The following is a 24,272-nucleotide window of genomic DNA, read 5'->3' on the forward strand; positions in this document are numbered from 1 at the left end:
AGACAAGAGAGAACACCATGAGTCATCACAGCAGAAAACATACTGGGGCGTTATCAACAAAGTGTCCCTTCCCCATCCCTCCTCCCACCCCAAAAAACATTCATGATAGGATTTATTAGACCCTAAGCGAGGGGTGGAGGGTGTCATCAACTTTCCCCATCTTCCTTTCCACCCCACCAACATGTCTATCTCTACATTCAGAAGCATTTCACACTGACATTTTCCATACACATATATAATCTCCACGTAGCAAAACTCTCAAGCACACTGCCACTTATGAAGCAAAGGACCTGCAGTTTGTGTACTGTGGATTTAAGGGCTGGAGGAACTGCTGAATGATAATATTTTTTGTAAAAAAAAAGAAAACATGAATACAAAGGTAGACCTTCCTTTTTTAAAAAAACAAAAACAAAAACCCCAAAACACCCACAAACCTGTCCCCCACAATTGAACAGGTTCCCAGGGAAGCTTATAAAAAGTCAAAATTTATAATTAATATAATAAAACACATAGGGATCAGGATTCGAAATTAGCAGGGCGCCAGGTGCATTATGTGCCTAAAGATACTCCATTTGCGAGCACCTCAAAAAGTCTGGGTGCCATTTTTTTTGCACCTGGCTGACACTCAAGGATTACGGTACTTAAATGTATGCGCTTTGAAGCCTCAAAGTACAGTGGTACTTTGGCTTACAAACAGTCCTTTTTACAAACTATTTGGTTTACGAACTCCGCAAAACCAGAAGTAGCGTTCTGGTTTGCGAATTTTACCTTGGTCTACGAACGGAAGCCGAATGGTGGAAGGGCACCAGTGGTGAGTAACCTCATTAGGGAAAGCGCACCTCAGTTTAAGAACAGATTTGGTTTAAGAATGGACTTCAGAAACGGATTAAGTTCGTAAACCGAGGTACCACTGTATACATTAAGGATAGACAATATGTTAAGGAGTTTAACAATAAAGAGTAGTGTGTTTTGAAAACTGAAGTATGGTGCCAATATTTTTATTGTAAACACCAAATTAAACATGTATTAACAATTTATGCTAAAAATGTGATATTAACAATGTGTCTCTTATATGAATTGCGTATTAGTTAATTCTTATCAAAATAATAAGCAGAAAATATTACTGACCCCACCCAAATGGTGAGTAGACATTCTGTTTTGGCGCCCAAAACCCAGGTCCCAGAAATGATTTGGCTCCCAGCTTTTCTATCCCAGTTTCTAACATTGATAGGGATGTATCCAATGTTAGAACAGATCAACTGAAATTAATTGGCACGACTCAAATAGGTCCACTAATTTCAATGGGTCTACTCACGAGTAGAACTTAGTTGGATGCAGCCCATAAAAATATTTAACCTGTCTTCCAGGTTAAATTTGTCAATATTATATCAAGTCTTTTGCTGCCAAGCCATTCAATTAGTAAAGGAGACCAATTTACACCTATGATTTAAGCTTCCCTTGGGCTCCTTTGAGAGGAAGGGTGGGATATAAATATAATAAATAAATGAATGCCACCATTTATTCCTTTAAAGCAGGGCTGGTGAACCTGTGGCCCTCCAGATGTTGCTTGACTACAACTTCCATTGTCCCTGATTTTTGGTCATGCTGACTGAGGCTGATGGGAGTTGGGAGTCCAATAGATCTGGAAGGCCTCAGGCTGCTTTAATGCTTTCAGTACTCAGTAGGTATCTGAGGTGTAAAATTCAAGAACAGGAGCCTCGCAAAGCAAGTGGTGTTCCCCTAAAGGAAGTACAGTGGTACCTTGCAAGACGAAATTAATTCGTTCTGCGAGTTTTTTCGCCTTGCGAAGCACGGACTTTGGAAAAGCTTCAAAAATCACCAAAGTCTTCAAAAACCTCAAAAAAGGCGTGCTATGAGTTGCTCCTCGAAGTCAAGTCACAACTGCACCCCCTGAATGCACGGTTTTAAGAAAAAGGAAACAAACTTGCAAGATGTTTTCGTCTTGCGAAGCAAGCCCATAGGGAAATTTGTCTTGCGAAGCAACTCAAAAAACGAAAAACTCTTTCGTCTTACAAGTTTTTCGTCTTACGAGGCATTTGTCTTGCGGGGCACCACTGTATTTAGCGCTAATAATAAACAGTGATCACTGTAAATTATGATAGTGAGGGTAAAGACCATTCATTCTCAAGATCCAGGGTAAAACCCCCCATTATAAATAGATAAAACCTAGTTTACAAGGGAAAAACAAGAGCCAAATGAAATGTCACAACAAAGAGACTGCTTAACTTTAACCCGGGTCAACAGAAATCGGTACACAGCAGGGGTAAGTGGCTGAGGGCAAATGAACGCTCTCTACACTGGGAAGGTAAGTTATGGTTGGTGAGTGTGTTCAGTTCCCCCCATACTCTGCTTTTGCTGTTTACTTTCAGTATTATTTATAACCTAACCTTTTATTTTTAAGGTCCTCTCACCACCTTTTTATGTGTTACTAGGGCAAAATTTTACTATTTTTCTCTCAATGTATTGATTATTAACTTATAATAAAAAAAATTGTGTGTGTGTGTGTGTTTGGGGGGGGGGGGAAATCTGCCCTGTTTTAAGACACCAGATACTTCTGTTTAGATTAAAGATAATCCAATTTGTTTTTCCCCCGCGGGGCATTGCCGGAGAGGAATGGATTTAAAAGTGGGCAGCTGGGTATCAAGTTTCCTTAAAAGACTTGGAGCTGGCCTGGTGGATCTGCAGCTGACTCCAGACTTCAGTGTGACACAGCAGCTTCGTCTTTATCAGCAAAGAGAACAAAAAGTGAGTGTCCGGGGGGGGGGGGGGGCACAAATAGCAGCAACTGCAGTGGCAAAGCAGTTAAACCAAGGGATTGTAACAGGAATGCAACATGGCAGGCGGAACACACACTGTCCATCTGTTATCTAAAGCGGCTGACAGTGGCTTCTTCAGAGACTGTTACCCTCACCTGCTGAACTGATTTCCAGCGTCTGTGCTGGAGCACATGCTCTGTATCCTTTTAACTAATGGTGCCAGTGCTTGAACCATATGCAATGAAAGCATGCCTTCTACTTCTCCCTAAATACAGCACTGGTTGTTGAGTATTGGGACTGGTAGGGAGGCTGAGGGCAGGTGGAGCCAATGACAACCAGATCCAATTCAAGCTTTATCCCCAACCTCTTCCCCCATGAGGGAGGTGCTACACAGGCAACACTGAGATTGAGGAGAAGAAGGAAGCTGCCTGAGAGCAAACGGAAGTTGGTGCGGAAGCCCCATTCACCCTAGTGGGCCAGCCTCCACTAATTAAACATACAGTGGTGCTTCGCAAGACGAAAAGAATCCGTTCTGCGAGTCTCTTCGTCTAGCGGTTTTTTCGTCTTGCAAAGCAAGCCCATTGACGGCTTAGCGGATTAGTGCTATTAGCGGTTTAGCGGCTTTTAGCGGCTTAGAAAAAGGGGGGGAAGGGGGGGGAAACCTGCAGGAACTCACAAGACATTTTCGTCTTGCAAAGCAAGCCCATAGGAAATTCGTTTTGCGAAGCACCTCCAAAACGGAAAACTCTTTCGTCTAGCGAGTTTTCCGTCTTGCGAGGCATTCGTCTTGCGGGGCACCACTGTATTATCTTTCTGTAACCTTGCAACAGCTCTCTAAAACGCATTAGTATCTCTGTCTTCATATTGCACATACGGTCTGAGGTTTAGAGAGAGAGGCATACCTAAGCAAACCTAGTGCATTCACGACTTTTTGGTCACAACCACAGACTAGAGATTTCCTGGTTCATACAACAGGTGTCAGGACTCTGGGCTTGAACTGGGGACATCAAGGTCTGGGGCTGGAACAAAGCCTAGTGAGCTCCTGTAAAATATACCAGCTTCAGGGGCTCCTTCATCAACAGAAAAGGAATGGGGGTGTGCAAGACTGACCCCTGTGATTGGCCAGCAGTATGAAGCCTCTTGATTGGTCAGCCCTGCTTATAAATATTAGAAGAAACTTGTGTTGTTGACATTTTGGTCAGAGAAACAGTTTCTTCTGCTTGCTGAACTCATCCAGGCAACAACATATCCAGCTTGTATCTCAAAGTCACTTTAAAGTATTATTTAAATTGAATTAAAAGTAGTTATAAACTGTCCTTCACCTGAAGGTTCCAGGACACAGAAACATTAAAATCAAACTTAACAAAAAATATATCCTAAAAATAGCATGAAAAAACCAAAATTAAAGGACTGCGGCACTGATCCCAAACATACAAATTCCCAGTAAACCTCCCCCACCCCCGTCCCCTTGGGAGGCCTGGATCTCCCTTGCAGATCTTAAAACTTGGACTGGTCAGAATGGAAAGAGATATTTGGGCCTAGCATTGAAAATGCCAGCATAAGCACCTTCAACTAAGCCTGGAAAATAATAGGCAACCAAGAATTGATGTTATGCCCACTCACTCCCTGGCACCATATGCTGAACAAGTTGCAACTTCAGGACAGTTATCAAAGATTTATGCTGGGAGGGCAGGTTTTATGTTGGGGTGGGTGGGTCATAATCTCAGTTAGTTAAGTATTTTTTAATAGATTTACTTGATTTGGGGGTGGGGTAGCTGTCCTCCCTGCCTGTGCCCATGCTTCTCACAATAGCTCATTACAGTAGCCCAGCACTGAAGTTAGCAGAGTATGGGTAACTGTGGCTAGACTATCTCTGTCCAGGAATGGAGATAGCTGGCAGACCAGCTGTAGCTGAGGAAAGGAACTTCTAGCCACAAAAGCTACCTGGACTTCAAGTGAACTGGATGATTCAAGTGCCCTCAAGGTTCCTGTTCCTTCAAGAGGAATGAGCTCCATTTAGAACAGGGTGCCTCACCAATTCCTAGACCCAAAAACTGCCAGTCCAGAGCATCTCTGTCTTATCTGGATTCAGTTTCAATTGAGTGGCCCACATCCAGCCCATTGCTGCTTCCAAACATTGGTTCACCACCTGCATATAGATATCAGCATGACTCTTGTGGCTTTGGCCCAGCCCAGCTGCATGATAAAGTCTCGGTTCAGAAATCATGCCAAACCAAGGTATGAATTATAACCACACTATGTGTTGAGCAGCTAAGCCGTGGTTCACAGCTGCCTGTCTGCTTTTATATGCCATCTGCTCAGTGCTCAGTTTCTCAAGTTCATTTTTGTCTCTATGATGTGCAGCAGCCCCCTGAGGTGGAGCCTCGGCCCTGACTGTGGTGGGTCAAAGGTTTGTGAATTCAGACATAACAGCAAACCTCAGTTAGAATGAAAACATTGGCTTGCAAACCAGCTTCGAACTGTGGCAGATATTTCTACCATTTTTGCCCCACACCATACATTTAAATCACATTTAAAGCAGATGGCTTTCCCCAAATAATCATTGGGGGCTGTAGTTTGTTATGGGTGCTTGAAAGAGTAGCTGTGAGTGGTAAACTAGTTTTCAGGTTTCTTTGGGGGAAGCCTTGTTCTTTAAATATATGGTATGGATGTGATCCTAGTTATAACATTCTCTAGTAGTTTTTTTCTACTAAGTTTCTAAGCCTTTTTTGCCTTTAACATACAATCAAGTTACTCCAGCTTCTCAGTCTCTGGAATATCGGACAACAGCTTGAAGCCAGTTCCTTGATCAGATGGTTTAGCCTAAAGCAATATTTGGCCAGTTCCTTTTCCCTTTTCACATGTTTTACATTTGGAACTTTCCAAAAGGAAAACACAGGACAAAATGGAAGGCACCACTGCTTTCAACAGCTAGAAATCCCCTACCCTCTTTCTTGTTTGTTAATTGGATTTTGTAGGAAACAGAAAGGGGGTGTTAGTGTAAATGTGTGTCCACTTTAATCCCTGTTGGGTTAGTTACAGAGTCAAATGCCAGATCAAAAGGGGTGAAAACACCAAAGAAATCTCCAGCTGCCACAGGAACAGCTGTGGGCAAATGAGAAAACTAAACGGTGTGTTTCAGAGGCTGAAGCAGAAATGTATGTATATTTAAGGATATACAGGGAACTTCTGAAATGTAGCTAGGAAAAAAATAAAAGTTATTAACCATCTGTGATTGCTAGGCTCCCTGTCCCCTCCAGAAAGTGTCCTGATATGTAGAGGGGGCGGGATTATCTGAAAAAAATTGCACAGGACATTACTACACACATATAGAAGATGGGATCCATTTGTCTTTTGCTGGTAGTATTATTGCCTGCTATCCTGGGTTTTAATAATAGGGGTTTTGCTTGCTCAGCTGTGCCTATACTTCAGGGTTCTCCCAGATGCAAATTCCTTCTTCCCTACTTAGTGGAAGGAATGTCTCACAGGACAATGCACCCTCTGCTCCTTTCCCTAACTGGATCTTCTTCCAGAATCTGCTCTGCAACCGAAAACGCATTGCAAAGAGCACTGCAGCTCTCTTTTGTGTGATGGTGAAGCAACAAGTGAATGCAAAGAGCAAAATTACTGATGAAAACTCTTGAAAAAAGACATTAATAAGAAGTATGTTTGGGAAATGTGGGGATGTTTCCAAAGAAATGTTGTGCACCCAACACCAAGAGTGGAACCACAAGATAAGGTCTTCTTGTTGTTGGTGGTGGCTGCCCAGTGCACTGACCCATGACAGGGCTTTTTCAGTGGTGGCCTCCCAGTTGTGAAATGCCCTGCCTGGTGGTGTAGGAGGCTTCTGTATTTGATTCACGTGCAGTTCAGGAAAGGACATAGCTTGCTGCTAGAGACCATGTTTGCCTGCAGAAGGTCTCAGGTTCAATACCTGGCATCTCCAGTTAAAACAATCAGGGAGTGGATGACAGAAAAGGCATCTCTTTGCCTGAGACCCTGGAGAAGCACTGGTACTCGGAGGAGACAATCCCAGGCTAGATGACAACTAGGCTGACCTGGTGCAAGACAGCATGCTCTGCATTTCTGTCTTCTCTTTTCATTTTTTCCTCCCATATTTTTGAGCCACTTCTAATATTCTAATATAACCATCTCTCTCTCTCTCTCTCTCTCTCTCTCTCTCTCTCTCTCTCACACACACACACACAATTTCAACAGAAAGATAAACACTTCTATTTTAAAAGGATTAATTTCATTCGTTCTTTTTGCCCCTCTGTAACATTTAGAGCAGGGATAGCCACATGTTGCAGAATGCAACTCCCATCAGCCCCAGACGACATGGCCATCTGTCAGGAGTTGTGGAAGTCATAGTCCAAAACAACGGGAGGGCACCCCCTGATTTATGGGGATGGCTTCCGCTTGAATTCCTATCATTCTCCGGAAGGAGATGTTCTCCGGTTCATGGGCAACGTACAGAGTGAATACTTGTCTTGGGGGTCTAGTTTAGTATCTGTTACCAGTTACAATCATGCACCTGCTGCTTTTAAAAGACCACCAGAGCAGGTGGTTTCCTTTTGATTTTGTCTCACCTTAACCACACCCTGCAAGCAATGGGTTTTACAGAGCGTGACAAGGGGAATCAATCTCAGTGCAAAACCCAGATGAGGGATGACAGGACCTACCTGCGGGGTGACCAGGGATCACAAGGCTGTTGGTGGGTAACGCTGGAGGAGGTGGCAGCGTAGGAGGGGTGGCAAACATGGCCGGATGGTGCTGGTGTTGGGACTGCGATCTGAGAGGGAAATGTGAGGCAGCAAGGTTAGAGATGGAGAGGGGTAACGCTGGGCCGGAGGAATGATGGGGAGGGATCTGGGGGGAGATGGGGAGGTGTTTTGGAAGGCTAATACTTGTTGCACTGCTGGCGCTGCTGCTTCTGCTGTGGAAATAAAAAAAATGCAGGGAGTGGGGAGAGAAAGTGTCATTAGAAAGGCTGCAGAACTGCAAAATAACCAAAGCATTTGTAAAAGTGTCCTGGCAAAAACACCGTCAAAGATATTTTGACCCATCTACTATCCAGCAGAGATCCCAAGGGATGTTCCCAATCTGAGCTAGGGTAGCAACCCCTGAATGACATTCAGTTTCATTTTCACATAAGCTATCACTGGGCTTCTCCTCCCTCTTCAACATGTCTTGAGATATTCCCTGCCCACCCCAATGTCTTCTAATACACTTTTCAGGCACAATGTCCTAAATCTCCTGTTGTTGAAGACTACTGCAAACCACTCCTCATTGTCTCCTTCTGAAATAAGTAATTGCAAGCATGAACAAAATGGGAATTGACCCATATCACAACAATATGTGGCCCTGCAGTTATTGCTGGACTGAACACACTGGCTGGGGTTGATGGGACTTGGAGTCAAGAGATTCCCCATCACTGCACTCAAAGATTATAGAGATCAGAGCATTAAATGAGCACGGTCTACCCACCTGATATTATTGAGTCCGTTGTGGGCCACCTGGTGAAGCCCTGGATAACTGAGAGGAGGGGGGATGTGGCTTGGAGGTTGGGTCCGGAGCTCAGGCAGCAGCTGAGGCTGTGACTGAGGTCGAGGTTGAGGTTGCGACTGAGGCCGAGGCTGCGGCTGAGGGGTGAGTCTTGGTGGTGCTGGTGCTGAGATCAATGGCTCTTTCTTCAACAGCGGGCTTGCCCGAGCACTTGACGTGGGTGCAGAGGAGGTGGAAGTCACTACGACAGTGTTCGGTGGGGGGCTGTGGATTGGCAGCACAAAGGGCACGTCAGTGCTCAGTTCCTGGCTGCGCTCCAGCCCGGACACCTTGGGGATGCTCCCTGCTTTCGTTTCGGCCTTGTCATTCAAGGCTGGACCTTCAAGAACAAGGAACAAGGCAAAAGTTATGTGGTAAAACATCCTGATGATGCATTTGGATTTCAGCATGCTAAGGTGGAAAGGATTTTAAGCGTATTGTCTAGCAGTAGCATGTTGTTATTTACCGCCAAGACCATCTCAAGGGCTCAGGCATGAATTCTGGGTTTACGGACACTTCCGGTCGGCGCCAGCGCTTAATGGCGGTCCGAGCCTCGAGCTCCGAGGCAGGACTGCTCCGTTAGTTCGGGTCTTACCCGCTACGGCAAGCGGGGGACCCCTAAAATCACAGGCGCGGAGCCTGTGAACAAAGGAGATTCGGTGGGCACCTTTTGCGCCCCCCGGTACTGTGAGGGAGCCTTTTTAAAGGCTTCTGAGCGGCATCGGGGTAAGCGCGGTGCTGAGAGTCGTCACCCAGCTAGCGGAGTGAAGCCGCGTCGCCATGAGCGGAGAGCGCCGATTCCTTCCTGCAATTGGAATTTGACCACAACACCCGTGAGTAAGATTGGAAAAGTAATGGGACTTTTAAAAAATAAAATTGGCTGAAAACGGGAAAGGCAAAAATTAAGGAAGTCTGCCTCCCCGGAACTGCAGAAGGAATAAAGCAACGAAAATCAAGCTGCACTTAAAGGGAACCTTTCTAATTTTTTTAAGCTGTCAAACTGACATCGGACTTAAAACCTCCCCCCAGACTGGCAGGAGAAGGGGGGAAGGGATTGGAACGTTGTTAATCTGCTGGAAAATTAATGGAAAATTAAGAACTTCCATTGCCAAATCCCCTGGGGTCGGGCTGCCCAAACAAGACACCTGGGACGTGGTCTGTCAAACTCTGAGAAGTGGGGACTTGTTTGCAAAAAAGTTATCGGACCTTAGATGTACTTTGTTGCATTTTGGCCACATAGAAAAATAGAGACTTTACAATTTGGATATTGGAAACTTTTGGCTACTGTTGTATTCCCTTGCTTCTTTGTTGTTTTTCCATCTTTGCCATTTGGATACAATTGAATGCTCCCTCTAGAGGGCTCTATCTGAAACTGTTGCACTTGAAAAAGTAACAGTGGGATTTTCCACTTGGGAATCAACTCTGTGAGAACGACCTTGAGGATATGAGTGCCCCTACAGATGAGATAGTAACAAGGCAGAAAGCAAAACAAGCTCACAAGAAAAGGGCCTCTATATCAGGAACTGCAGCTGTGCAGGAAAAAACACCAGCTTCTATGGATCCTATGACTCAGGCTCTACTTAAAATAAATCAATCCCTGGAAGCATTGACAAAACTTTCGACAGAGAACTCTAAAAAATTAACAGAGTTGACAACAAGGTTGGATGTGAATACGGCTAGTGTCGCATCGAACACAGATTCTATAAATAGATTAATTCAGGAAAATTCAGAAACACGAAAGATTGCAGAAAGTGCAAAAATAACAGCTGAAGAGACAAGGGAAAAATTTGGGCCTATTGTTAAAAAAGTGAATGAGCATGATGCAGCCCTCTCCTTACTGGAACTTCAACGTAAAGAGAAGAATTTAAAATTTAGATTGGTGCCTGAAGTGGAAGGGGACAACCTTGTGAAATTTCTCACAGAGAACATTATAACTTTTTGGCGGGAAGAATGGGAGGAAGATGAGGAACTTGAGATAATTTCAGCCTTTCGGCTGGGCAGAAGGCAGGACAAAAAACCAAGGGATTGCTTAATTACATTGAGATCAAAAGAAGAAAGAGATAGAATACTGAATTTGCATTACCAAAAGGCATTGGTGATCCAAAATTGTCAGATACAGATTTTTAAGGACATTCCTAAATACATTTTAGAGGTGAGAACATATTACAAGAGTTTAGTAGACCTGCTGAAGAAAAACACCATACCATTCAGATGGGAATTTCCACAAGGATTGTCCTTTAACTTCAATGGAAGGAAGATTAAAATAAAAACAATTCAGGACAAAGAACTATTTCTAGAGAAGTATCTGGAGGACTTGCAGAAAGGAACCGTGGAGGAGAGGGAACCACCCGATATAGCAAATTTGTCATTTGGACTTTCACTACCACCATCGGAGGAAGAGCAGAAGCTTGGAGCAGTTGGAGGAACAGCTACCTAAATACAAAATGTCTCTGCAACTCCTTAGTTGGAACTGTAATGGTTTGAACCTTCCTCGGAAAAGAAGACAGGTTTTTCACATTCTGAAGAAAGAACAATTAGACATAATATGTTTGCAAGAAACCCATATTGCCAGGATACACAGGAAATTATTAATAAATAAGAGACTCGGTCAAGAATTCATCTCATCAGACAAAGTAAAGAAAAGAGGTGTGGTGATCTATGCAAAGGAAAAGTTGGCTCCAAAATTAATATCTAAAGATGAACAAGGAAGATACCTGGCAATTGAAATACAAATTCAAGGAGAAAAGATATTAATTGTGGGAGTTTATGCCCCAAATGAAGGGAAGGCCGAATTCTTTAGGAAGTTGCATGAGACATTAGTTGACTTTTTAGACTATAAAATCCTAATGATGGGAGACATGAACGGAGTTGTTTCAACAAACATGGATAAAGCACAGAGACAAGTGATTTCAAAAGAAGGGAGACTACCAAAGATCTTTTTTGAAATGACTGAAACTATGGACTTGATTGATATTTGGAGAATAAAGAATCCTCTAGAGAGAGAGGGAACCTTCTTCTCTGAAGCAAAAATGACATGGACAAGAATAGACCAAATTTGGATTTCTAGTAGTCTGGCGTCAAGAACAAAAAAAGTAGAAATCTGCCCAAAAACGTGCTCCGACCACAATGCGGTCAAGATGGAGATGAAACTAACAACAACTGGTTCCTTTAGATGGAGAATGAATGACACCCTATTCAAGGATGAAGAGATCCATAAGAAGGCCCTTAAAATATTAAAAGATTATTTTGAGATCAACAGGAAAACAGATGTGGAAAAAAGAATAATCTGGGACGCAAGCAAAGCCGTGATGCGAGGTTTCCTAATTCAACAAAATTCTATTAAGAGGAAGCAACAAAATGAAAAGAAGGAAAAAATTTTAGAAAAAATAAAAGAAGGAGAGAAGAAGTTGAGGTCTAAACCAAAGTCTCATGAGATTTTGAGAGAAATAAAGTTTCATCAGATGCAATACATGGAACTTATGAACCAACAAATAGAATGGAAGATAAAGCAAATGAGACAAAAAACTTTTGAGTCAGCGGATAAATGTGGGAAACTTCTGTCATGGCAATTGAAAAAAAGGCAGAAAATGAACACGGTAACAAGTTTAGAAATGGATGGAAAGATTATCCACAAACCCAACGAGATCAACAATTGTTTTCAAAGCTTTTTTAAGAAATTGTACGCACAAGGGCCAACCAATGAGCAAGAAATAGAAGAATTCATTAGAAAATACGGTTTACCAAAAATCTCAGAACAAAGTAAAAGGATCTTAAATGAGGAAATAACAGAACAAGAAATAGAGGGTGCCATTCAAAATATGAAATTGGGAAAATCACCAGGACCAGATGGCCTGACGGCCAAATACTACAAATTGCTGAAAGAATGGCTGATACAACCATTGAAGGAAGTCTGCAATGAAATTTTAAAGGGGAAAAAGGCACCTGAATCGTGGAAAGAGGCTTTCATCTCACTTATACCGAAAACAGAGACTGAGAAGAACCAAGTTAAAAACTACCGCCCTATATCTTTACTTAATGTGGATTACAAAATTTTTGCAGACATTTTGGCAAAAAGATTGAAAAGAGTGTTGGCAGATGAGATTCATAAGGACCAAACAGGCTTTCTCCCAGGTAGACATATGTCAGACAATGTGAGAAACATTATAGACATTTTGGAGCTGCTGGACGTTGACATTAACAGGAAAGCAGTTTTGATTTTTGTGGACGCGGAGAAAGCCTTTGACAACATTTGTTGGATTTTTATGAAAAAGAATCTCCAAGGGATGGGGGTAGGACAAGGTTTTGAAAACGGTATAGGTGCAATATACTCTCAACAAAAGGCCAAATTAATTGTAAATAATGTGGTAACAGAAGAAATACCTATAGAAAAAGGTACACGACAGGGCTGCCCAATATCCCCTTTGCTTTTTATATCGGTCCTGGAGGTTTTGTTAAACATGATTAGAAAGGACCAGTTGGTTAAAGGAGTTCAGGTCGGAGTTAGACATTATAAATTAAGAGCATTTGCAGATGACCTAGTATTGACTTTGCAACAGCCAGACACTAGTACTAAAAGAGTATTAGAATTAATTGAAACATTTGGTCGAGTAGCAGGTTTTAAATTGAACAGACAAAAAACGAAAGTGTTGGAAAAAAATTTAACAATGGAAGAAAGAGAGAGTTTCCAGAATGAAACAGGTTTGGAAATTACAAAAAGGGTAAAATACCTGGGGGTAAACTTAACATCCAAGAATGTGAATTTATTTAAGGATAATTATGAAAAATGTTGGTCAGAAGTTAAAAAGGATTTGGAAATATGGTCAAGGCTGAAACTTTCCTTGTTAGGCCGAATTGCTACCATTAAGATGAATGTATTGCCTAGAATGCTGTTTTTATTCCAGACGCTGCAGATTGTGGACAAGATGGATTGTTTCAAGAAGTGGCAGAAAGATATATCAAAATTTGTCTGGCAGGGCAAAAAGCCCAGAATTAAATTTAAGATTTTAACTGATGCAAAGGATAGAGGGGGGTTTGCCCTGCCGGACTTAAGACTCTACTATGAATCAGCAGCTTTCTGCTGGTTGAAACACTGGCTACTTCTTGAGAATACTGACATTTTGGATCTGGAAGGGTATGACAATAGTTTTGGTTGGCATGCATATTTATGGTACGACAAGGTAAAGGTGTATAAAAGTTTTAAAAACCATATTGTAAGGAAAGCATTGTATAACATTTGGATTAGATACAAAGATTTGTTGGAAAGCAAAACCCCTAGGTGGGTGTCACCAATGGAAGCTAGGGAAGTAAAAAAGCTTAATATGGATTCTAAATGGCCAAAATATCATGAGATTATAGAATACGATGGCGAAAGGGTGAAACTTCAGAGTTATGAGAAACTAAAACCTAAGGTTCGAGATTGGTTGCATTACCATCAGATAAATGAGACGTTTAAACAGGACAGGAAAATAGGATTTCAGAAAGAGAAGTCAAAACTAGAAATAGAATTGTTGGAACCCAATACTAAGAATTTATCAAAAATGTATAACTTGCTGTTAAAATGGAATACACAGGATGAAACGGTGAAATCAGCTATGATTAAATGGGCACAAGATATCGGTCATGATATTATGTTTGCTGACTGGGAACAGTTATGGACCACCGGTATTAAATTTACTGCATGTAATGCCTTAAAAGAAAATATTATGAAAATGATCTACCGGTGGTACATGACCCCAGTCAAGCTTGCAAAAATTTATCATTTGCCTAATAATAAGTGTTGGAAATGTAATGAGACTGAAGGCACTTTTTACCACCTTTGGTGGACCTGCCCAAAGGTTAAAGCTTTCTGGGAAATGATCTATAATGAAATTAAGAAGGTTCTTAAGTGGACTTTTCCTAAGAAACCAGAGGCTTTCCTTTTGGGTATGGTGGGCCAAGTGGTGTTAAGGAAGGATAGGACATTCTTTATGTATGCCACTACAGCAGCAAGAATTCTACTGGCAAAGTATTGGAAGACGCAAGAACTACCTACTCTGGAAGAATGGCAAACAAAGGTGATTGACTTTATGGGACTGGCTGAGATGACGGGCAGAATCCGGGACCAGGGGAAAGAGACAGTGGAAGAGGACTGGAAGAACTTCAAGATATATCTTAAAAATAATTGTAAAATTGAGGAATGTTAAGATGTCAGGGGGTAAGAAGTAAAGAATTGCAGCAGTAAACAAAAAAAACTTAAGAAATATTTATGAAAAAGAACTAAGACAATGGACTTAAGGGTTGCTAAAGAATTTTAAACAAGGATGCAGGGATAGGGAGGTATGGGGAAGTCAAAGAAAAAAGGCTATGAACTGATGATTATGAAGTAATACTGTGTTACATTGTTCTTCATTTTATGTGTGGAAAATTAATAAAAATCATTATAAAAAAAAAAAAAAATGAATTCTGGGTTTACATGGCTGTTTTTACCATTGACACAGAGATTTTTTATCCAATTGCAGCATCCCTTGTTGTCCCCTCAAACTGAGGTGCAGAACAAGAGGCTGGGTCAAGTTTCCCTCGGTTGGGCCCAGGGATTCTTCTCCCTGCTGCACCTCTTATGGCTGGCTCAAGTGGTTCTAAGCAACTGGAAAGAAGCAAGTTCTGCCTTCAACAGGAGGACGGCAGAAAAAATGGTGGCAGAGAACTGAAGTAAACTGACATTATATTAACTATCCCAGATTCTTTTATAGTAAGAAATTCACTGGGGAACTGGTACCATTCCTTAGATAATGGAATACAACCAATCTATTTGAAAATGTAAGTCAGGATTTGCCCAATGTGGTATATAATGCTGATTATGTTAAACAGATTATAGGAGAGAATTCTGATGATTGCTAATGCTTTGAATCCCATTTGATGGCTATTCTTTTTTAAAATAATAATAATAATAATAATAATAATAATAATAATAATAATAATAATAATAATTGAACAGCCCTGTTACCCTTCGTATGTTTTGTCATTTGGTTTTTTTTTGTTTTTTAAATAGACATTATAAAACTGCAGAGTTCCCCTTTCCCATACCACCACGCTTGAATTTTCCAAAACTGGTTTTTAGTATCTCTTCAGTGAGACTAACATCCTATTTTAGACTTCACTTGCGACACCGCTGCCTCGCTAGGTCTACCACCAAATTCCATTTTAGGTAAAAATAAGTAGCAACACTAGACAAGAGCTGCTTGGAAGTGGGTAACTTTGCAGGTATATGTTACAAAATTTAAGACACACACATTTCCTTTCCATCAGGAATGCCCACTGCTCTTCTAGACAGCTAACATTGTACTGTGTCAGTTTCAGTAATGCTCACATTTACCTTGGATTTTTGAACCCACCAATAAAGTGCATTTTATTAAAACGTACAGTTCTAGTCTTGATAATAAATATAAATGGCACCAAGGACACTTTTTGTTTGGCTGGCCCTTCAAAAGCTGTAATTTTTAAAAAGAATCTGTATGTAATATATCAAACTTCAGTGGCATGGTAACTAGCAGCTACATAAATATATTTTCCCAGCAAACATTTTCTTGATGTAAATACTCATTCAGCTATGGCCACAATGAGCCAGACTTATTCAGTGAACCAAAGATTGGACCTTGCCTGAACTCCCACATTAGCCAAGGACATGTTGGGAGCTTTGGAATACTCAGTCTTGGTTCCCAACCTGTAAAATGGGAATTTAAAGACCCATTCCTTAAATTTGTGGTGTTGATAAATGAGATTATGCCTAATTCCTGCTGGGTATGGGGGATCCCCTAATTTAACCACCTGAATCAATTCACATACTGAAATAATAGAATTGTAAAATTGGAAGCGACCTTGAGGGCCCAACCCCTTGAAATGCAGGAATCTCATTTGAAATTTCCACACCTCAAATTCTGTGTTCTTTTTCTTCAACTTAAAAAGTATATATTGGGGGGAAATGCACTAAGAAATGTGTATGATTTATTTATTTATGCTTATAAAAATGTTTATATACTGCTGTATCATAAAAAATATATCAGCAGTTTACAACAATATAAAAATTTATGGACCTAAAACATTTTTTTGTTTAGGGGGCTGCAGATAAGGAAATTAGAGAACTGAATTTTAGACTGGGAAAATGAGAAGCCACATCTGAAAGATTCGTCCATCCATCTGTCCTGGTGACCGTAGGTGCAATATGACAGAATGTTCTTCCCTAAAAGGTGAGATTTTTGTTCAATCACAGCATTCTTCCTCCATACAAAAAACGCTTAGAAAATGAGCAAGTTGTGGAGAACCAGTCTTCCTACAGCAATTGTTTCTCTGGTATGGATCACCATTCAGATACGTTATGTGAGCTCCTACCTGCTGTCTGAACTGGGAAAGCTCAAACACCATTTTCCCACCTCAGCAATGAATAGACCAAAGACTATGACGGAAAAAACAGATTTAAATGATTCATTAAAAATTCAGTGATGCCTATTTGGGTGGTTTGAGAATGATGCTGTACAAGAAGAGTAGCCATGTACAGTAATGTAGCTTTAATAATCTCTAATACTTTGGGGGACCCAGAAACATGCCAACAGCTATAATAGAAGGTCCCTTGAAAGTACCAGTAACACAATCTCTTGGGAAGTGTTTATTCCCACCCCCTTATTTTAACTTTGCCAATCATGCAACCCACACTCACAGATATCAGGCTGCTGTATCTTGGTGGGCACCTATCTGGTGTCTTACTGTTACCACCTGTCATTGGCACTCTCTATTCATAACCAAACAGCTCCAGCTTGAGAACTGAAGGTGGAGGTTGAGCATGATTCAACGTGGCTAACGCCACTGTACACAACCACTGCAGCTATCAGTAAAGATTTGCTACAAATGAATCGGCATAAGCATTCCACATGGAAAACCTGATGAGCTATTTTTCACTGATGTGACAAGAGTCCCAGAACAGGTAAAATTACCATAAAGAAGAGAGGCCCTCTGGGCATGTTCCTTCATGATTTGATAAGCACAGGCAATGCTAATGCATAGGAAGCTGACTTATACTGAGTAAAAGAATTGGTCCATCTAACTTAGTATCAGCTGTACCAGCGGTTCTCAAGCTTCCTATTTTCCTTGAAAATGGCTGAGGGCCTCAGCAGACCACTTAGCAAACCCTGCGTCAGATGTTGACCTTTGGCCCCTGATATAAACAACCATGATATTCACCACCCTATACTGGAACATTCCAATGATAGAAATGTGTTTATTTTTACCAAGTTCTAGAGTAGTTAATTTTCATGCCTCATGATAACAGGCTGAGCCAATTTGCCTAAGACTCAACAGTCAGCTCCAATATTTCAACCTTAATTAAAGCTGAACTCACGTCAGCTTAGCTCTTTCCTTCACAGAGTATCTGACATTTACAATGATTTGTGTATCTGCCGAGCCACACTGAAGGCTAGATCGCATTAGGCCTTTCCCACTCCCCCCACAACCAGACACAACATTGTCCCCCTCCCACTTTTTTAGCATGCTGACTTTGCTTGTTTTCTAACTAGAATCCCAGGATGTAAAACGTTCCTTAACAAAGGGCATAACAGTCTCTCATTATCAGTGGCGTAGCGTGGGTTGTCAGCACCCGGGGCAAGGCAAGTAATTTGCGCCCCCTAACCCGTGGATTTGCGCCCCCTAACCCTAACCCCCAGATGTTGTGCCCGGTGCGGCCGCCCCCCCCTGCACCCCTCACGCTACGCCACTGCTCATTATAGAAACATTTGTGTACAACAGCCCACGAGGTATCCATCACACAGTCTTACGTGATCCTGCCTCTTTTTATTGCAATATCTGAACACTTCCAAACCATTAATGCATTTGTCCTTGTGACACTCCTGTAAGGCATAAAAAGGCTATAATTCTTATTCTACACATGGGAGAACAATGGCATACAAGGCCATCTCATCCGCTGCATGAATGGGGCCCATGTCCTGGGTGCTAGCCTTGAGACGGATGCCCAGCTATCATAATTTATTGGACGTGCTTTGCTGTATTTTCTGAATAAGGCTGAAACCGCAGCAGCACTCCTCCTCCTAAGTACTTTACTCCTTTGATAAGGGCACCAGCATGGAAAATGAAAGATGGAGACGACATGAAGACCAGGAGCCAAGCCGTACACAGCCAAGAGTGGAAGAACCATCGTGAAGAAGATAGCCCTGTAGACCAGGTCCCACTGAGTAACAGTCATGCATCGCATGAAAGACAAAGCCAAAATTGTGGGAGTTGAGCCTGCATCCAGTTCCAATAGGAAACAACAGAGGGAGAAAAAAAACACCTGTAAGTTTCTCAGTGGCTTTACACCTGTTCACAACGCCCCCACCAGAACAATAATAAAATAATGCAGCAGTTAAGATAAAAGCATGCCAATGCATAAACACAATAATGCATAAAAAGGCAGCATTTAAACCAGTTGCAAGATGTCGTTAAGTTCAACTGAGCAGACAAGGTGGTGGGGAAAGGCAACCAATGCCAATACTTAAATTATGCCACTAAAAGCCCAGATAAACAGGGCAGATTTTCCCCTAGTCAGTCCAAAAAAGGTAAGACAGAGAAGGCACCAGAGGGTAGGGATGGGATTTTCTAGAAATCTCAGTTTTGGGCTTATGCACACAAATTCTTTTTCCAATTCATGTCTCACTCCCTGATCTGGATGAGAAGAGGGTTGTTTTCTAACCAGCTCCACTAAAAATAGGAACATTATTTGGATATAATTTTTGTATATACATGTAAATAATATACAATAATGTTTATGTATAATACATATGCAATGCTCAGCTGGGTTGTAACTGCTGAATTCCATATATAGTCATTTAAAACAGATTCCTTTTCCATCCCTACCAGGGAATCTAGAGGGAGTTTCATTAAGAGTGCCACCACAGAAAATGTAATATAGTGGACCCTCAGGTTATGTTACCTTTGGGTAATGTAACTTTCTGGTTGCAAACGCGTCAAACCTGGAAGTGGGTTTGCTGCGCATGCGCCGAAGCGCTCTGCGGCGGCGCATGCATGCGCAGAAGCAGTCCTCCAGTTATGGAATTTTCGGGATACGGCCGGGCTTCTGGAACAGATCCCATTCATAACTGGAGGTACCACTGTATCTCTGGTTGTCACCTAATTTTCACAGGTGATGGCACCTAGAGATTTCAGCTGCTGAGGAGGCTCATATGGGATGCAGCTTTGTGGTCAAAGCTAAGGAGCTTCAGTCCTGTAAATTGCCTATGTAGCAGAGTGCATGGGAATCATGTGTGCCAGCTCCTCAGAAGAACAGTGGGGTACAATAAAATAAGCAAATATCTACTATCCCTACTGATGTCTGTGGCTTAACCCAAGAGGGTGTGCATAAATATGTGCTGCAATGAGGAATATGCTGCCTCCTTTTGCAATGCCTCTGAACATTGGAAGCTGCCTTCTATCAAGTCAAATTATTGGTTCATTTGGCTCACTGTAGGCCTTACATTTTTGCAACATGCCCCGAAGTCAAGATCCTTGGCTTGACTTGTCTGAACAGAAATAATGAACAAAAACTATTATCCTAACTTAGAAGTGCACAAAGCGGATTATGCTATTACTTTCAAGGACATTCAGTAACTCTGATTTAAGATTCCACAGATTTGTGAGCGGAGGATGGACGCTAGCTAGCCTGTTATGCTGACTTCTCAGCAGAAAGCAAATTCTTCAAGGGCTTAGCTAAGTCTAAAGGAAAACTGCTGAGTGCAGCTGATGGGAAATCAACTTGGGGTATTTAAAACTGGCTCTAAACGAGAGAGAGGGGGGGGCACAAGTCTTTCCCTGCCACTGGTACCCCCTCCTGCCACTCTTAAATGACATGCGCCAACATGTCATACACACCAGTAGACTGAGCACAGTGCCCCTCCCAGAAACGGGCCTGACACAAATTAAACCTGTTCTGTTAGAGGAATTTGCTTCAAAGCTGATTAAGTGTTGCTCAAGTGCAAGAGATTAAAATCCACAAAAGCTGCTCTTTGAGGACTCCTATAAGCAGTTACTGAGTTATGCAAACAACACTTGGGGCAAAATCACTTCCAGACCTGCAGCCCTTTCTCCCTCTCACTCACTTGGGAGGTGCATGTTCTTTGCAATCTGTTTATAAATGCATAAAAAATCATGATTGGAAAGAATCAAATATTTTCTTCCTTGTTTCTTGATAAAAGGAAACACTGTGCCTCTGCACCCCCCTGCATTGCACTACCTTTTACTCTCTGCAATGTGTGTGTGGCCTTCGCCGCTTCCTTAAAACTACTGTAGCTGCAGCACACATCTAAGAATGGACTACACTGGTGTTAGTACTAGATAGCCAAAGAAAAAAGCAGGCTGTGGCATGACCACTGTCATACGTTATACGAAGACTCCCTGCCCTTTGCCCTGGGTGACTTTGAAATTTATAGCTTCTGACACACTGTGCCTTACTATAAAGAAATATTGGAGCTCATAAGGAAGACCCTAGCAGTTGGTCAAAGAATGGGCCCAGGTTTGAAGAAGGTATAGGCAAGGTGCCCTTTGGTGCCTCCCAAAGTTTATCAGAGTAGAGAGGGCAGATGTGGATGAATGGCAGTGGGCACAAGTAGGATGGATGGTGATAAAACAGTGTATCTTCAGCCTGGCACTATGAAGAGAATTAAGTGGTTAATTCCCAATGCTTCTTGGTCTTGGCCCTGATATGGTGCCTGCCAGGAGTAAAGCTCAGTGGCATGATGGTTAATGAAGACTGTAGCTATATCTGCCTGGCTTGGTGTTTCTTTTCACAGAGATGGGCCACCATGCTACATGCTGGACTGGATCAACTTTAGGGGAGGGCTCATAGCTCAATACTGGAGCTATGCCTCGCATACAGAATGCTTCAGGCATACTTCTCAGCATCTCCTATTTAAAGGGATCTCAAGTAGGACAAATGGGAAAGTGTAAGACCTTGGAGAACTATTGCAAGTCAGAATACCAAATATTGGACTAGATGGATCAATGGTCTGATTCAGTGTTGTTGTAGATGCCAATATTTATTTGCTTTCCCCCTACAGAAGTGACTCAGAGCAACTTACAGTGTAAAAACAAACACTAAAATCAAGTGTAAGAAGAATAAACTGAGAAGCTAAAATACAGTACAGTGATACCTCAGGTTACATATGCTTCAGGTTACATATGCTTCAGGTTACAGACTCCGCTAACCCAGAAATAGTGCTTCAGGTTAAGAACTTTGCTTCAGGATAAGAACAGAAATCGGGCTCCGGCGGCAGCAGGAGGCCCCATTAGCTAAAGTGGTGCTTCAGGTTAAGAACAGTTTCAGGTTAAGAACGGACCTCCGGAACGAATTAAGTACTTAACCCGAGGTACCACTGTATAAGGCAGCTTCCTATACTCTCTCAGAGTAAGGGATATGCTAGTTATTTAATGACTTGCTGAAACTTTGCATTATTTTCTTTTTAGAATGTATTTACTTTAAGACCACTCTTCCATAACAAAATGCCAAAAGTAGCATGTTTTTCATAACGTTTATTGAGGAATTAACCAAACATGGCAGTCACTTTTTACTGCCCAAGTTATGCTGCTTGATTTTTTTAAAAAAACTTTCCTTTAATCATTGGAGATGTTTGAGAAATGTCCAAATAATACGACATCTGGAGTACCATGACCCTTTTGCATTTAGGCAAAATGACAAGTACAACAATAATCTTTCTGGGAAGCAAAAGAGAGCAGCTGCCTTTTGTGGGAGATTTTGGAGGGGGTACCACTTTTTCCTTAACTCCAACCCCCACCTCTATATTGTGTTTTAAAAACAATGTCACTCAAAAGCAGAAAAGGGCAAATGTGTGTGTAATTTTGGCTTTTCCCTTCCAGTGCAAGAAGTCTAAGGCTCACACTGGAAACACAGAAGTATCTTAATTTTTGAAAATCATTCTTTATCTCACTATTTAGGTATCACACCAGTCATAGACAGAACAATAACTACTATTAATGTGGAGGTTCTAATTTCCCTTGAATGGTTTTGTTATTTCATAGAATCAAAGAGGGTTATCTAGTCCAGTGTTTCCCAACCTTATGCCTCCAGCTGTTTTTGAACTACAACTCCCATCATCCCTGACTAGCAAGACCAGTGGCAAGGGATGATGGGAATTGTAGTCCAAAAACAGCTGGAGGCACAAGGTTGGGAAACACTGATCTAGTCAAACCTCCTGCAACGCAGGAATCTCAACTAAAGCATCCATGACAGATGGCCGTCTCACCTCTTCTTAAAAACCTCCAAGGAAGGGGAGTCCACAACTTCCCGAGAGAGACTGTTCCACTGTCGAACAGCTCGTAGTGTCAGAAAGCTTTTTTTGTATGTTTAGTCAGAATCACCTTGCTTGTAATTTGAAGCCATTGGTTCAAGCCTTGCCCTCCAGAGCAGAAGAAAGCAAGCTTGTTCCCTCTTCCATGTGACAGTCCTTTAGATATTTGAAGATGGCTATCATATCTCCTCTCAGACTCCTCTAATCCAGGCTAAATATGTCCAGCTCTTGCAACCATTCTACATAAAGCTGTTTCCAGACCCTTGATCATCTTGGTTGTCCTCCACTGCACATGTTCCAGTTTGTCAATATCGTTCTTAAATTGTGGTGCACAGAACTGGACAAAGAACTCCAGGTGTAAGTCTCACCAAGGCAGAATAAAGGTAAAGGTAAAGGTACCCCTGCCCGTAGGGGCCAGTCTTGACAGACTCTGGGGTTGTGCGCCCATCTCACTTAAGAGGCCAGGGGCCAGCGCTGTCCGGAGACACTTCCGGGTCACGTGGCCAGTGTGACATCGCTGCTCTGGCGAGCCAGAGCCGCACACGGAAACGCCGTTTACCTTCCCGCTGGTAAGCGGTCCCTATTTATCTACTTGCACCCGGAGGTGCTTTCGAACTGCTAGGTTGGCAGGCGCTGGGACCGAGCAGCGGGAGCGCACCCCGCCGCAGGGATTCGAACCGCCGACCTTTCGATCGGCAAGCCCTAGGCGCTGAGGCTTTAACCCACAGCGCCACCAGACAATTACTTGGCTTGACTGGGACGCTATACTTCTTTGATGCAGTCTAGAATAGCATCAGGGGTTTTTTTGCTGCTGCTGCTATTGTCTCAGGTTAACCTTGTGGTCTACTAACACCTTCTTTTCACATGTACTACTAGCAAAGCCAGATGTCCCCCAACTTATATTTGGGCTGCTGATTCATCCTAAGTGTAGAACCTGGCATTTGTTCCTACTGAAATTCATTTTGTTTACGTTTGGGCCCAGTTCTTCAATCTATTAAAATCATCTTGAAACCTGATTCTATCTTTCTGTTACATTGGCTACTCCACCCAGCTTAGTGTCATCTACATATTTGACAAGCACCTCTTCAAATCCTTTATCCAAGTCCAAGAATTAGGGGTCAGGTTAATAAAACAATTAAGCAAGTGAGCCAAGCCAAACTAAGCAAGCAAACCTGCTCATCAGACCCTTTTAGATAACCCATGTAAATCTTCCAAATAGTGACTGGAAGACTGATTTTGAACATGAGAGGCTGGTTCATAGCAGGCATTAGAACCGGTGGTCAAGGGGAAGGGCTGTAAATCAATGGCAGAACATCTGTTCTGGAAGCAGATGGTCCCATGTACAATCCCTGGCATCTTCAGATAGGGCTGGGAGAGACACATGTCTGCAATCCTGCCAGTCACTGTAAACAATACTGAGTCTGATGGACCTATGATCTGACTCAGTATATGGCAGTTTTGCATGCATGAACAGCAGTAAATTTTGCATGCATAAACAGCAGTAAAGGTAAATGCACAATAATCTGCTAATGGCACCTATTTCCCCCAATGAAGGTCAAACTCGCCCCTGCAATTGTGGTTTCATTCTCCAACACTTGCAACACCCCAATTCTAATACACTACCCAAGCCCCT

At 42.2% G+C, this 24,272-nt stretch overlaps 1 protein-coding gene and 1 long non-coding RNA gene across 14 annotated transcripts in view; one reads left to right on the top strand and one right to left on the bottom strand.

Annotated features, from left to right (window-relative positions):
- The window catches only part of FBRSL1 (fibrosin like 1), an 827,250-nt gene that overhangs the window by 36,539 nt on the left and 766,439 nt on the right, over positions 1-24,272 (bottom strand). For 10 of the 12 annotated variants that reach the window (XM_079956419.1, XM_079956418.1, XM_079956422.1 and 7 more), the window contains 2 exons: positions 8,265-8,661; positions 7,460-7,713 (listed from right to left, as the gene is read on the bottom strand). In XM_079956419.1, the coding sequence (XP_079812545.1) occupies positions 7,460-7,713; positions 8,265-8,661 (651 nt within the window). The remainder of the gene's footprint in view (positions 1-7,459; positions 7,714-8,264; positions 8,662-24,272) is intronic. The other 2 variants (XM_079956416.1, XM_079956421.1) reach the window with 2 other exon arrangements.
- LOC307205084 lies at positions 3-22,334 on the top strand. Of its 2 annotated transcripts, none has more exons than XR_013833848.1 (5): positions 3-1,757; positions 2,086-2,772; positions 14,819-15,116; positions 16,412-16,543; positions 18,417-22,334. It is a non-coding gene; the product is annotated as an uncharacterized lncRNA (long non-coding RNA). The 2 variants fall into 2 exon arrangements; XR_013833849.1 differs by having other exon boundaries at positions 2,086-2,766.

The sequence above is a fragment of the Podarcis cretensis genome (genome assembly GCF_951804945.1).
Source record: "Podarcis cretensis genome assembly, chromosome: 16".
In the NCBI taxonomy this organism is placed as follows: Eukaryota; Metazoa; Chordata; class Lepidosauria; order Squamata; family Lacertidae; genus Podarcis; species Podarcis cretensis.